Source organism: Amblyomma maculatum, chromosome 6 (genome assembly GCF_055883805.1).
Source record: "Amblyomma maculatum isolate TAMU_Amacu chromosome 6, ASM5588380v1, whole genome shotgun sequence".
Lineage (NCBI taxonomy): Eukaryota > Metazoa > Arthropoda > Arachnida > Ixodida > Ixodidae > Amblyomma > Amblyomma maculatum.
Window position 1 is genome coordinate 15,196,125 of NC_139349.1, and position 14,932 is coordinate 15,211,056.

A 14,932-nucleotide genomic window follows, 5' to 3' on the forward strand; every position below is an offset into this window, starting at 1 on the left:
TATCAGTGCCATGCTTTGGTTTAGATTATAAATCGACGCCCCAACTTCGGATTTTCGAATTTCAAAAAAGGGGTCGACTTAAAATCGTGTAAATATGTAAGCAATGATGAGATAATCAGCGATGCCTTCGATGTGGCAGATGAGGCGCCCGGCGAAGAAGGCTCGCTCGATAATGAGCCCCCGGTGCATCGTACTGCTACAGAAGTCGCGGATGCTCTAGCAGTTTTAGAGGACTTCTGTTATGATGCTCCTGTCAACTTGCTCGCCCTGGAAGGGTTGTCCCATGTCCACAAACTGGTCCTCACTGCCCAGCTTTCCGCGAAAAAGCAAGAGAGCATTTCTGACTTCTTCACAAAGTAAAGGTATGCAATAAAAAAAACAATTCACATGCAGTTTTTGTTGCTCATGCAATAATTCGATATTCGGATATTTCGTACATTTTTTTTCACTCTCATGAGATCCGAATTAACGAGGTTTTACTACTTCTTAAAAGCTGACAACCAAGGCAGCACATCTGCCCCATATTACTATAAGTTTGCTTATTTTAAAACCAGGTGGCATGCGTGTTTGACTTTGGGCCCCCCCTGGGCAGCGCACGTTCCCTATGGGCAGGGCAGCAAGGTGGATAATTAACCTGCCCATGCCCAGGTGAAAGGACTGGAGCTAATCGGTCTCAAATTCCTGCCTGCCAATGTCACAGCAGGCACCCACCCAATCAATGGATTAAGGAGTAATACAAAATGTGATAGTCCACTACCACCACCAGCTACTGCACAAAATGCTGCTCCAATTTGAACATTTAAATGCTCCCAGCTATACACATTTCAGCCCACGCCAGAGAATAAGTGCAGGCGATGACAGGAAAGGTGCTTCCGCCATGCGGGCCTCAAAGCATGTGGATTGAGACCCTACGAAGAGGCAAGTACTACTGACGATGCTCAATGCCCCTTTGTTGCTGCAGGATTGTAAGGCAGTGGATGCAAATGTGACCACTTGTAGCAAGGAAAGCCATGAGGAAAGCTGAGAATCGGTCCTCCTTCTGGGTGCCGAGGATGAATGTGAGGACTCTGTGCCCAGTGCAGTTCCAGACAATACCATTAGGGATGCAGGTCTACTTTTGCAGCATTACTTTGAGTGCAAAGGGTGTGGAGGATGTCTTCCAAGCCTCTCAACATGCACAATTTGTAAAAGAATAAATAAAAAGGTACCCAAGACTGAAGCACACCATGCTTTTTTTTTTCTGTGCACTCGCATCAGTAAGGGCTGGGCAATTCAACCCTTTGAGTGTTTTTGCTGTATAGGCACTGCGGCCGAATTCCATCCTGCGGGGTTTTTGCCGTACGCATACTGCCGCAAGTGCACGTTTGAAATTCATGCCCTTTTGAAAGACCCGCTTATTGAGAAGTGCTGCCACTCTTCTAGAGTGTACAAGAAGTACTAAAAGTGGTCTATGCTAGACTTCATGCCTGAGTCTGGTGCCCTCAACCTCATCGAACCTACCCCTTGCCCTCTAGGCCTCAGGTCATCATTATGAATAAAGATTTATGAATGAATGAATGCTACCATTTTGCGGAGGAAAAGATAAGTGATCGTGACCTTCGCGCTGAGCTGAGTTTGCGGCAGCACTCCCTTGTGGTTTCTGTGAAGGAGGCGCCTGCGTCTTCACGCATGTTTCCGCTCACCCACCACCGTTGCCTAGGAAACAGACTGCCTCACGTCGCCGGCGCGCTCCCCTGTTCCTGTTACCGAAGCGCGGGAGCCCGCGAACAACCGCACACTGCTCGTCCAAAGTACTTTTTTTGTTGTTATTTCGTACTTGTTTTAAGCACGAACTATCACAGTGCCACGTTCCGAAAGTGAAAGCAGCAGAGACTGCTGCGTTTTTCACGAAGATGCACCGTCGGCGCTGAAATGTGGCACGGTGTATCAACTGCGGTCACTCGTACGCTCCTCTCATATTAGTTCGTGTTTTATCAGCCTGAAAATTGTGGGGTTCCGCAAAATTTTCAGTAATTCAGCCCTAGCTAAAAGACAGTCGGTGTCACGAGTTCGTTACATCAAGGTCAACTGCCGTGACATGTTCGTTACATGTCACGGCACGTTACCATTTTTCCCCCAGTCTGTTGAACATTTCAAAGCTGCATGTGGAATATAAGAAAGCTGTAGCATATGACTCAGGATTATACTGCACAATATGTGGAAATTCTTGCATTTTGTCTCCATTGAAAAAGGGAAGAGAAAGGCACACTCATACTCACTCATCATTTGCATTGCGAATGGACATGACAGCAGCCATATCACTAAGGCGCTTCAGGGGCGAGGATTCAGCGTTGTCATCAGTGAGGACAGACCGACGATCACCAACATCTTCCTAGCAGGTTAAAAAAAATGCACACACAGGCAAAAGCCATCAGAATAGCACTAGAAACACAGGCAACATAGAAATCAGTAAAATTAAGCACATATCATAAGAAATGAACATCCAGTTTTCATGCTAACGACATTCTGCAAAGGAGAGTTTTATTCGGGCTCATACGGCTGTACATTCTTAGTCGAAAATATATAGCCCAAGAGGTTTGCTTGAAGAATGGGTCACCTGGATGCACACTTGGAAACGCTAATGCGCAACGAGATTAGCTACCACACTTAGAAGCAAACCTCTTCGGCTGCTTTTGCAAAGACTGTAGTAATTTGAAAGGATGAACATTCAAAACTGAAATTTTGGTTGCTTTCCTTCAAAGCTGTATCCTCCTCTGTAAGCAAAAATTTCTGATTGTGCTGATATTTTGTCATCAATATAGCCCACTAATAGCTCTTAATATAAAAGCAGTGCTTTTACGCAGAAAGTGATGTGGTGCCAATAAACGAAGTAGGAAAAATCGAAATGATCTGTATTGCAAAACAGCAAAAATAAGGCAGCAGACATCAATATTCTATCACAAACCAAAGATGTGACATCACAGATGGCACTTCTGTGAACTTTACTGTGCTTGCACTGAATGCAGGGTTCATACAGGCTGCAGAGAAAAAAAAGTTCAAGGATATTCAAGGACTTTCAAGGCCCTTCCAGAGGTTTTTCAAGGTCCTACAACGCAACTCTAATAATGTTGAGACAACATTTTCAATAAAATATAGCCATCACATTTATTGCACTCAACGGCCAAGGCATACGAAGCAAAGTTCAAGGGACTTCCTGAAGCATTGTCTCAATCACTTTCTTCAAATTTAACAATTCTTCGGTCTTAGCCTTCGTAGCTTTTCTTAAAGAGTTTGATTTTATAATGCAGGTGAGGTCATTAGCTGTTTGCACCTTTCAGCGTAGTCATATACAGTATAGTCAGTGATTGCTGCTTCGAGGATCATCTTTTTTTTTTTTTTTTTTTTGAGGCTGTCAAACGCCAACGCATGAGGAACACAAAAAAAGCAACACGCCGAGTGGTCGGTGATGGCGATGAAGACATGGTCGGTGATGGCGATGGAGACTGAGGGATCTGACCAAAAAAAGGGCGATTAAACCACCTCAATGTGGCCAAACCAATAACGCACATCCGCCGAACTTGTGAAAATTACAAGTTTCTTTTTAAACGTCGAGTGTAAATATATGTGCCGAGAAAATAAACAATTTTCTATTTTGAATGGTGTGTGCGCGCATGTGTGTGTGTGTTTCGCGAGCCCCGCCAGCCGCTTTGCCTGTGCTGCCTTGGGCACACAAATTTAGCGTTTCTGGTCACTTTGTCATATTGCTTCACGTGCTCGTAATGTCATCATGTCAGTGCATCACAGGTGCAGCAGCTTTTGGTTTTGTGGCGCGACCTACGAAATCTGTCCCTATCTCGTGATACCGTACCACTATGGTATCGCTTGTGTGACTTGTGCCGACCACCTAGCGCCATGAGTTCTTTGTGTACCGGTTTATTACATTTGCAGCGGTGATTGCCATTTTTGTTCATGACCTTCGTGTGCAATGCAGCTCGCTCGCCACCATTGCGTTAGACAACGAAACTGAGCACAGGCATACGCCTTTTAAGATACCCTGCAGAAGCCACCGAACACCAGCGTATCGCTTTGGACGGCACTGTTTGTGCGTCATCTCTTCTGAAACTTGCTCGGATACAACTCTGATCAACAACACTAATCATATTCGACAGGCAGAAGAGCCGCTATCTTTGGGCGGCCGAGGACAAGCACAGCGAGGAGAGTTTATACAGTGACTTTTTGCCCATGGTGTATGTACGTACAGTGAAAGCATATTAATTCGAACCTCGATAATTCGAATTTTTGGATAATTTAGAGGCTGCACACGTCCAAAACGGGGACAGATGGAACCAGGTAAAACCATGGAAGAGTGGGTGAAACCTACAAGGCGTCATGACCGGCGCAGCAGCCGGCGGCGTTGGAGAGAGGGGACAGCGGCCGCAGCAGCCTGCTCTCTCTTCCACGCAACCTCCGAAACTCGTAATTAAATACTCGTTAATTCTAGCCCTGTTAATTTAGAAATACGGATAAGTACTGTCGGCGCGGTCTTAGCCAACGCCTATGAAAGGCCATGATTTCGGACGAGCACTACGGGTTAGGTTTTTTTTTTTTGCGACAGCCATCCATCCTTCCACACAGCAGCCGCCAACGGAAGCACGCGGTCAGCTGCGATCATGACACCGGCTTTTAGCATCGTTCACCTCAAAAGGCGTTTGCTGCTATCGCGCGTTCTAATAATTTGAGTGGCAGTAGACAGCGGCCACCCCAGTCACTCATAGCATAATAAAGCAAACATACTGAAAAGGAGGCTTGCATAACCGGACAAGCGCTGGCACTTTGCCAAGTTCGCTCCGCCCCCTCTGCTGGAGCTGTCAAAAGGTAAACACACTGTTATTGCTGCGCAACATCTTGGCGCAGTGCCAAGAAATGCATTGTGGACAGTGACTCCGCAAAACGAAGGGACGCGCTAACAACTGGCGCCTTTTTTTTTTGAAATTCTTAAGCACAAATAGGGGCTGGGCGGGTTCATTATGCGAGTGGGTTCTTTACGCAGCTAAATACGGTACATTTATTGTAATGTAAATGGTTCTTGTCAGTTTTTTCGAGGCCATTCGACAATTCGAACCGAATTCTACCGTATTTATGTATGTTGTGTTTTCACGAATGTCGCGCCATCTTTAGAACAATGCCCAGTTCATGTGCAAATTTTCTATAAAAGAAATGCAAATGTTCAGTCATGTACTTGTGCACTTATCACTTCGGTGAACATTTTTTACGAGCGAGGTCACATGCACTGCACGCCTATGTGCGAGAGCTCTCGCAAGCTCCTTTAACCCTATGAGGGTTTTTGCCGTAAATGTACGGCAGCAGTTTTCCGTCCAGCAAGGTTTTTGCCGTACCGGTGCGGTTTCAATCCTCCATTTGAAATATCATGCCCTAATGAAGATGCATGCTCACTAGAAGGTGCTGCCACCTCCTAGGACTTGCAAGAAACGCTTAAAATTTATTGCGCTGCCCTCTTGCGAAGATAAACAGAAGCGATTCATAGCTGCAGCGTGGCACCCGGTCTGCGGCAACGCCGCCGCCCTATCGCGGTTTCGTCACGTGATCGCAACGAAGGCGTGATACTTGAATTCTATCTTTATGGGCGCTTCCCTGCAGGGGATAAATAGAACTGATACCTAGCTGCAGCTTGTGGCCCGGTCTGCGGCAATGCCCTTGCATGGTTTCGTGGTGATCTCTGGGGTCATGATTGGCCATGGCCGGACTCTATCGGCGCCGCCAAAGTGTGCTTAAATCCCCCATGAACTCACGTGCCAAGTCATCTAGTGGCGGCGACAAAGACTAGTGCCAACGACCCATGGCCTCCGAGATCACATCTTCGCATGCGGTAATCTCTGAGCTCTGAGGCTGCCGCTCAAGTCCGGCCATGCAACGGTTGACAGGCATGTGACTGGCATGTCATCACCATTGGCTTGTCATGCCATGAGCCCCTGCGACCGACCCGTGCGTGCACTGCACACCCTAAGTTTGTTGGCTCTGTCGAACAAATTATGCACGGAATCAACATCCCTTTTTGAGTATTCATTTTTGCTCTCAAACACTGAATGAAAGGTAAGATTTCATGTTTATACCAAGCTTTTAATGAAAAAATTGAGTTTTCACTTTTGTGTCGTCCATATTCGTGCGCATTTTGTTCCGTTTTATTAGCAGACTTATTTACAGTAATTTGGTCACGCACTTTTATAACGAGTATTGGATATAACATACAAATTTTCGGGCCCCATACTACTTCGCTATAACGAGGTTCGACTGTACCACATTGTACTACGAAAGAGATCACAGAGCAAGTAGAAATTTTGGAGAAATTATTTGATAGTGTACAGTTGTTTTTTTTCCACATTTATTCTGGCAGTTTTTCACTGTGATTTGATGATTTTGAACATTCCTATTCGTCCCTCTAAGGCCAAATTGAGTCTACTGCACAGAGGTTTCACTGTAGAGTATGTGCCTACACCCCACACTGTACTCACCAGTGAGTCCTCTAATGCTGCCACAGACTCCTTCACACGGCGTGTACGTGGCTTGCGAGCTGGAGTCTTGAAGTCTGAATCGCAGTCCGATGCCTCGGCCATGGCTGCAGTGACCCGAGTAGTGCGACGAGTGCGATGCGGGCGGTTCTCATCGGGCACCGGATCAGGCAGGCGCAAACGACTCAGCTGTTCCTCTCTGTCCTTCACCAGCTCCAAGGCTGCCTTGAGGGACAGTTCCCTACAAAGCATACACAGCAGGGCATTGGTGCTGGCTAAAAGGCAATACCAATACTAGCTTCATCGAGAAAATGGCAGCCGGATACCGCAAATGGGTTTAGCCAAGAAAAGAGCTTGCACTTATAAGCAGGTGAAGTAAAAGCAAAAGACCATAATGACCCTTCTAGACAACAGTAGTAACTGCCTGGCCAAGTCAGTTTGTTGTGCAGTGCTGTTCAGGGCAGACAAATACAATAGAAGCTTAATAAGGTCTGCACCGGTAGCCTAATTTTGATACAAGAATAGTGCAATAATGTTTTTAAGTTTCCATGAGTGCTTCATTGCATGCAAAATTTCCTTACCTGCACTTGGCTCAGAGGTGTGCAGATGACTGCAGCACAAAGGCCAGGTTCCGAGTAGGGCGAGGTACATAATCATTTGTCGCATACTCTTACTTGAAGCGTCAAATGTGTTCCCAAAGGGAGACCTTCAGTAAGTAGAGTCCAGTTTGTATTAACTGGCGAGAGACCAAATATGACCAAACTATGCACACTTGCATAGAAACTGGCCGAGACAGAGTTAACAGTTTGAATGAATCCAATTTCCAAATTGATGGGAATTGACTGAATTAACTAGGCACCTAAATAAGAGACCAGCGGTGTGGTGAGCACTGCTGAGATGCAAGAATGTCGCAGCATGAAAGATGGCAATCTGTAACAAATATTTTGATAGTGCCACAGATTCAATGATGTATCAAGTGCTTACTAGCTGACTGGAGGGAAAAAGTAAGTGCAATTTTAACTACTTGCATGTATGGGCTTAAACAGAACAAACTGAAACTCCCTTGGAAATTTTTTCAGCAACAATCCACTTGCTCACCATGCAGTTGTAAAAGCATCTCGCAGCCTTCTCACCACATCACTACTGACAGAGGGTACTTTCATGTTTGCACCATCTCTGCAGGCACAGGAGTGTTGGAGAAACAGCCAAAATTGTGCGCATTGTACACAATGCTCTCCACTAGTTAACACTGTACTACAGCGAATGATAGCTCAATGGAATCTAAGCTAACAGCTGGAGTGCAAAACATTGAAATCATGAGTGAATGAATGCTGCACAATAAGGTGCGGATGAGGAACAAAACATTTAAAGGCCCACTGTCCAGGGAATTACCTTTTAAGCAAAGGAGCCCAGTGCTTAGATCAGGTACCGGAGATAGTCTGTGCAAAATGCTACAGCGATACGCGCGCCGCAAAGCAGCAAAAATACAAATCAAAGCTCTCTCATCCTCCCCGTCGGGAAACCAGCTTCCCAGTTCTCTAAGAACCACAAGGATGACGTCGTAGTCGCAAACGACATCCATTGGTCTGTCTCGTTGACTGAAGGGTGAAGGATGGGCGTACACCACTAATTGTGTCCACCGCTTGCTGCGCGTTTTCCCTCGCCACGGTCGGACTGAATGCAGCAGCGCGTGCTCCCGTGCCCATTTTTTTTTTCTTTTTTCGCGCACGCAGAGACCACGTCCCACATCCCGCCAAACGCGGAGAAGGAAGGGGAATTTGGCTTGCGGAGGCTAGACGACTAGATAGGAAAGTGAAAACCTTTTGAAAGGGAACAGGAGGAGAGAAACACGACGAAATCGGGTGATTGTGGTGGCTGTAACTGCGTTATTAATTACTCTTTTCAAAAACATTTTGCGGCCTTGCATTCTGGGGGCGAAGTCTCATAGTCAATGGGGAAGAAAATATTTTCGACCGGAGGATGGATAGTGGGCCTTTAAGAATGACATTACCTATGTCAATATATGAGTGGCTGTTCCCGCAGACATGCGTGAATAGGAGAAACACAGCGGTGGCTTCGCAGTGCCTAAGGGCATAGCATCTGAGAACTACAACCAGCATGTGCTTACATGCAAGCTGCTAGTCTCGTCTGGGAAACATAAAATGAAAAGCAGGAATGCGCTGACTGTCAACCATTGCAATGACTTCATAGCGCAGCAGCATAAGGGGGTGAGGCTTCCAGAAACAACAAGAAAGTGATGCCAGTTTGCTACTGCCAGTAGACTAAATGTGCGGCAAAAATGTCTTCTGCTTTAAAGCCAGTGCAAATGCAGACTCAATTCTCCAACCACAAAAAAAGCAGCTTTTCATACCTTATGTCACTAAACATTGACTAAGACGTGAAAGTACAATAAATACCTTTGTAACTCATTCAACAATTACAGCATGATGGAAATGGTTATGATCTTTAGGGTGATGGGAATCCAAAAAATTTTGTGTGCTCTGAGCACTCCCTCCCCATAATGGATGATAGGAATGGTCTAAATTTGATCGCGCCCTCGAGCACTAAGAGATGGCAACGCATAGCAGGCATGTGATCTCTAAGTGTGTGGCTGTAAATAAATCTGGTCCGCAAAAAACAGCAGATCGTGAACACATTTCCTGTGTCTCAGCAGACTTATTCCAAAGCAGGAGTCCCCGTATGCTCTTACCTTGCTGCCAGCTCCTCACAAGAGTCGCACAGCTTGGCCTCAGCCTCTTCTAGGCGCAGCTGCAATTCTTGCAGCAACTGCTTGTCCTTGCTAGCCGACTCTGTGGTGTCCTCGAGTTCCCTGGCCAGTGTGGAGCAACGAGCTTCTGCAGACTTCCTCGCAGCCACCTCCCTTTCCATGTCATCCCTGAGGATGCACCAACTCATCTCTGCTTCCTTGAGTGCCTTGTCCTTGTCATCAAGGCATTTGCACAGGGAGAGTTCATGCTCCTGGGTGCGGTGCCTCAGCTCCTCCAGATCCTGGCCTAATTCCGAACTGCGTGCAACCTCTTCATCGAGTTTCTGTGAGACTACAGCCAGCTCATCGTTAGCTTGCTGTGCAGAGTCTTCGGCATCCCTGCGAGCTTGCACTTCGCATGCCAGCTGCGATGTCATTTCTTCGAGGGAGCTGCGAAGGCCCTCGATCTCCACACCTGCAGCAGCCAGCAGAGCCTCTAGTTCTTTCTCCAGTGTAGAATCTTCATCGGTTTGAGTCATCTTGTCGTCCATCAAGGGTGCAACACTGCATATCAGCAAACAGCAACTATGTTAGGGCTAAAGGTAAGAATGACAAATTGTGCGTTTCAACCCCATGAAGAGACACACCGGATTGGCTATAGGGGACACTGGAGTGTAGAAGTGGAAATTAATTTACATAACTTCGTGTCTCTCATATAGCCTGAGTTGCTTTGGGATGCTAAACCCCATAACCCAACCAATTTAATTAACTGGTTGGATGTCTGAAAAGAAAGTTCTCCACCATCCATTGTACAAAGCAAAGCATGCAATATATAGGCTTTTAATGCCCCTATGAAAGATTTGGGACCTGCACCAAGTTGTTTACATAGACAGCTATTTTCTTTTTCTAACTATTTGGCATAGTCTACATCCAGGTTCTCAGTTTATCATTCTTTTGAGAGCAAACCAATCTCATGTGTACTCATTTTCTTTCTGCTGCAATGAAATCAAGCTCCAGCTTGCCGAACACGCTTGAACACCACTCTGTCTTTGGTCTTTGTTCTTTGCCTAAGCAGAGCAGCTTTCGAACACAGTCAACACAGTATTAGGCTGCACCAATGCTCTGGTTGCCGAGGCATGAAAAGGATTTTTCTTGTCTGTGCAACCAGTCCACACCAAGCTCACAAGAAAGACTGCCGAAGAGTTTTAAAAAGCCCCTGCGCCACTAAGTTGCAACCAAAGAGAAACACTAATCATGATACAGTATGTAAACCACAAATGTACACCCCAAATGTGGAGGGACATTGTGACCCCAAAGAGCCAGGAATTTGTTCCAAATACCATAACTGTTCAAGTTATTAGCCCACAACCCCACATTTCTCATTAGGAACAGACTTTAAAACCTTGTGTGAAAGACGTGCATCCGACCTTCAAGGCAGTTGTTTAGCACGTTCGCTTTATCTCTCTGCTATTGGCAGGCAGACAGTGTGAGGCGACCAAGTGCCACACTGTGTGTGCTCCACTCTTCTCCCTTCACATGCTGCGCACAGTCCCTGGACATCACTGTCACGAAGACCAAGAGTAGCAATCCACTGGGGAAAGTGAGTGCATCTGACAGGAACAGACAGGCTGCAAGCACCGTCTCCCGTAATAAACAGGGTCGCGTGTGCTGGCTCATGAGCACTTATTTGCCTCATTCAATTGTCTCGTCCCTTCTCCACTGTGGCCAGCCTGGTCATGGAGGCATAGAGGCCGTTGGCAGTGGCAGCAATAACCGCTTGCATTTAGGTGAAGCAGGAAGTGCACATTTTCAGTCAGAAATCTCTGTGCTGAGACTGGTATTCATTTTTGTTAAAAAGCAAAAGTATATCACTATTGGACTCCACAGAGATGGACATTCTCGATCACAATTATGTACACCTTCCTTTGAGGTGCATGACAATTCCTCAATAAAGTCCGAAATATTGATAATCCAAATTAAAGGAGTCTGAAAAAAATAACCGCTACTGCTACTGAAGACAATGTTAGTCACGATTTTCATGCTAAGGTCTGCAACCGAAAATTTCGCTGCCAAATTTTTTTGGGCATGTTTAATTATGCGAACTTTTTCACGGCACCATGGCATTTCCCATAGAACTAATGCATAAGAGTGCTTGAAATTTCGGATGTATCACAACGATTGATTGAGTGCCAATACTAAGGATTCTATACAATGTGTACTATACTGGAACATTAGAGAGACAGTTTATCGGCTTTTTTAGGAATATTTTTTTTCTTACGTCATTTGAACGCTTCATCCTCCTATAATGAATACAGCCGGCTGTGGAGATGAGTGAGATGCCAGCCTCAGAGCACACGAGCCACCCAACCCGCAAACAGCCGAGCAATCCAATTCAATATGGCTGCACGTGTTTGACAGCAGAGCTCGCCAACCGCTTTCACGCTGACGGCGCGGTTATTCCTGCTTTTTTGTCGCGTACTACTCTCACGCAGCGCTTTCGCATATTTTATTGTGTACCCACCTTACGAAAGTATTGGTTCTTCTATTATGGTAGCTAGCCATGCGCTAGCATCAAAGTAATATATATCGCGCCTCTCCTTGCGGCGTGGCAGCCATAATGGCGTGCTGGAGACAGTACACACACAGAAAAAAGAAAATCTGCATGAATATGAATAACAAACGCTGTGCGCCAGCTTAAAATTAAAATTCCCTGCAGAGTATATCATGCCATTTTTTTCTGACTTGGCGAAATTTTTGATGGTTTCTGGTACATTTCACTGACTTTTCTCGGTGCATAAAATTTCCCCAACAATTCCCAGTTATCCCGGTTGCTAGATACCCTTCATACGCAAGCCACCACAATGTACTGTACAAAAATTGGCTATAGTTGTATGCAAAGTTGAAATATTTAACCTCTGTAAAGATTATCTGGACTTGAGTGAATTTGCAATTTGAGTTTAGTGTGGTCGTAGCCAACGCCCATGCAAGTCGATGACGTCAGACGCATAGATCTGAAAGCGCCGCAAGCAAACTGCTTTATGCAGGAGCAGCTAACAGCGCAGTGAGCCCTTGAAAGAACTTCGTAAGCAGCAGTGGCAAGAAAACCCTGCCAATCTGAGGCCTGTAAAACGCTTCACATTCAGGCATGTGACACTCAGTTTGCGAAAAGCACCAGTTGATTTGCGCCTCTGTTATCTATCTTTAGTGCGCCAAAAGATAAACGTATGCATGATGTCATTGCAAAAGAACTGAGTCATGGAATAGGCTAAGGTTGTAGTTATAGTGAACTAGAATATATTCTAATTCACTATAGTCGTGGTGACTGATGGTTGGCATCGTCTGCTAAGAGCGAATGATGGAGCGAACTTGCAAGCTCATGTGACCATTACGCTGCTTCCTGGAAGCAGAAACCTGTCAGCAAGTAGTCAGAGACAAGAAAATCGAATGCACCCACTGGTTAATTCAGATGTGGGGAGGGGGTTCCTATCAAGAGATGGCCCGCAAAGCCAGCGATCATCCAAATAGATATCCCCAAACCTGAATTGCATGAAACAAGTCACTGCGTATGTCAGGTGTAAGTGATATGGCAGGCGTGAGTGATATGGCAAGCGTGATGGCTATTGGAAGTCCCCCATCATCTAAACATAGGGCTGCAGCAGTGTCAGTTTCACTTTAAAATTCACACCACCCCACATCTGCCACAGGCATGTGCACTAGCCAGTCCCAACCGCACTGTTTCAGATGCTATACTTTTCTGGGTGCCCCTGGAGTATTAGTTCTATATTGGGATGGCGTCGTGCTGTTTTAACTCTTTTGTTACGGCAAGAAAATGGCCGTTTTTTTATAGGTCTCTGAAGATAATTTTTGGCCAGTACAAACAATATTGCGGCACACATTGCAGCATACAAAATTGCACACAATGAAATGCTCCTTACAAAAACTTAGGTTACAAAGCAAAAAATTAGGGAACACACAAAAAATAAAAAAAAATTGCCATTTTTGTAACAAGTTGATCAAAATAAGATAGAAAGATCATGTTATCTCTAGATGCACTATTAGCAAGAAAATTTAGAATAAATATACATACTGAAGATCAATAACCCAGGAATGCTGTGTAAAAAAAATAAACTATCTGTACAGCACCAGTCTTCAGCATCATTACAAAAAGAACGAGAGAACTACAGGTGGAAACAGCCTCATTTCTTGTGCCATGCAGTGAATCAATTCCTTGTTTTTGTGAGGCACCAAACCAAAACTGCTGCAGACTGGCTGTAAGGCCAGGTACACATGTTGGACATGCGACAGATCTTCAAGAAGGTATTTTCATGGAATAAAACCACCCGGACTCAGAGTCAAAGCTCGCTATGTAGTAAATAGCTAGTGCCATTTTCGACTAATTATCACCAGTTAACACCATCAGGCAGTACATCTGACAATATGATTCGATATTTGTCTTGTGGAAGTCTTTTGATCACAAACATTTACATTAATGCTCCATTACCTTGAGTGGCAGGTTTCTTTTTTTTCGAGCACGGCCGCCGTGCCCTCTTTCGCAACAAAACATGCACATTAGTTCTCAAAAAGGTCCATCAAAAAACAGAATGTCGCCAGAGCGGGAAAATTTAAACTGGTTCTACAAGTGCAGTGCTCAACTAACCACTGCGTGGTACCAGGTGCACGAGAAACAACTCCAACATGTCGAAACCAGCAAGAGATTTAAAGCATCGGATTTTAAATTAGGCGTGGTAACAAGAGCTAAGCCTATGCATAATCCCTCACTTGCATTCACATACTTCCTCCATTAAAGCACACGCTGAAACTGTGCAATGATCACTGTCTCTTCATAGTCAGTGTGGCGAAGCACCCACAAAACATGACTGGGTGTTTGCAAAGAGGTGGCCACGGCTACTGTGCTGCATTGCAAAAAAGGCAGCGAAGGTCTTTATAATTTTAGAGCAGTTCTTTGGCATTTAGTGCGAAGTGAAGCACTTGAAACAATGAAAAATCAACCTTTTTGCTGCAACAGACACCCACAGCAGCCATAACCCAAGCATTCATTACATAAAATTACTGTGACACAGACGATTCTCTGTAGACTTTAGGTTTTAGGGCCATTCCATGATTCAAACTTTTTTTCTAGTCCCTTCAAGGCCGAATTATTGAGACTTTACTTTACTGGTGTTCAGCTGTAATCTCTAAGTTTAATTACCGATGGCACACTTGTTTAAGAAGTTTGTCAGTTATTTCTCACATCTAGCGCCACTTTTAACATTTTGTTTAACGCCATCTGCATGGATAGCGCTGTGCAGTTCAGATGGCCGGTGGTTCACCTTTGTGCCTGGATTTGATCTAAACCTGCATGTCAGTCATGACATGCTGATAGCAGCACAGCCTTTGAATGCAGAGATAGTGAAAGCGGGTCCATCTGTTGTCTGTGTAAACACTACGCGGAGAGATAACGTGGAATCATAATGGACGTAAAACTGCTGACCCCTTTCTCCATCACAGCGACAATCAGAGTAAAGTGAATTTTTCTGGTAAAACGTGATTTTTCAATAATAGAGTAACGTTGAGCTAGTTGGTCACACATCTCTTGGAAGAAGGCAGCAGAGCAGGTAACAACACAAAGCATAAGCACACACAAACACAAGGACAACGCTGCACTGACAACTATATTGACAAAAACCCTCATATCTTTTCCCTTCACTTCACGTCTGCA

At 45.2% G+C, this 14,932-nt stretch overlaps 1 protein-coding gene across 1 annotated transcript in view; it reads right to left on the bottom strand.

Annotated features, from left to right (window-relative positions):
* Positions 1-14,932, bottom strand: part of LOC146185145 (uncharacterized) — a 55,430-nt gene that overhangs the window by 11,661 nt on the left and 28,837 nt on the right. The window contains exons 10-12 of the mRNA XM_084606128.1: positions 9,217-9,777; positions 6,510-6,747; positions 2,259-2,371 (exon numbers count right to left, since the gene is read on the bottom strand). Coding sequence (XP_084462254.1) covers positions 2,259-2,371; positions 6,510-6,747; positions 9,217-9,777 — 912 coding nt within the window. The remainder of the gene's footprint in view (positions 1-2,258; positions 2,372-6,509; positions 6,748-9,216; positions 9,778-14,932) is intronic.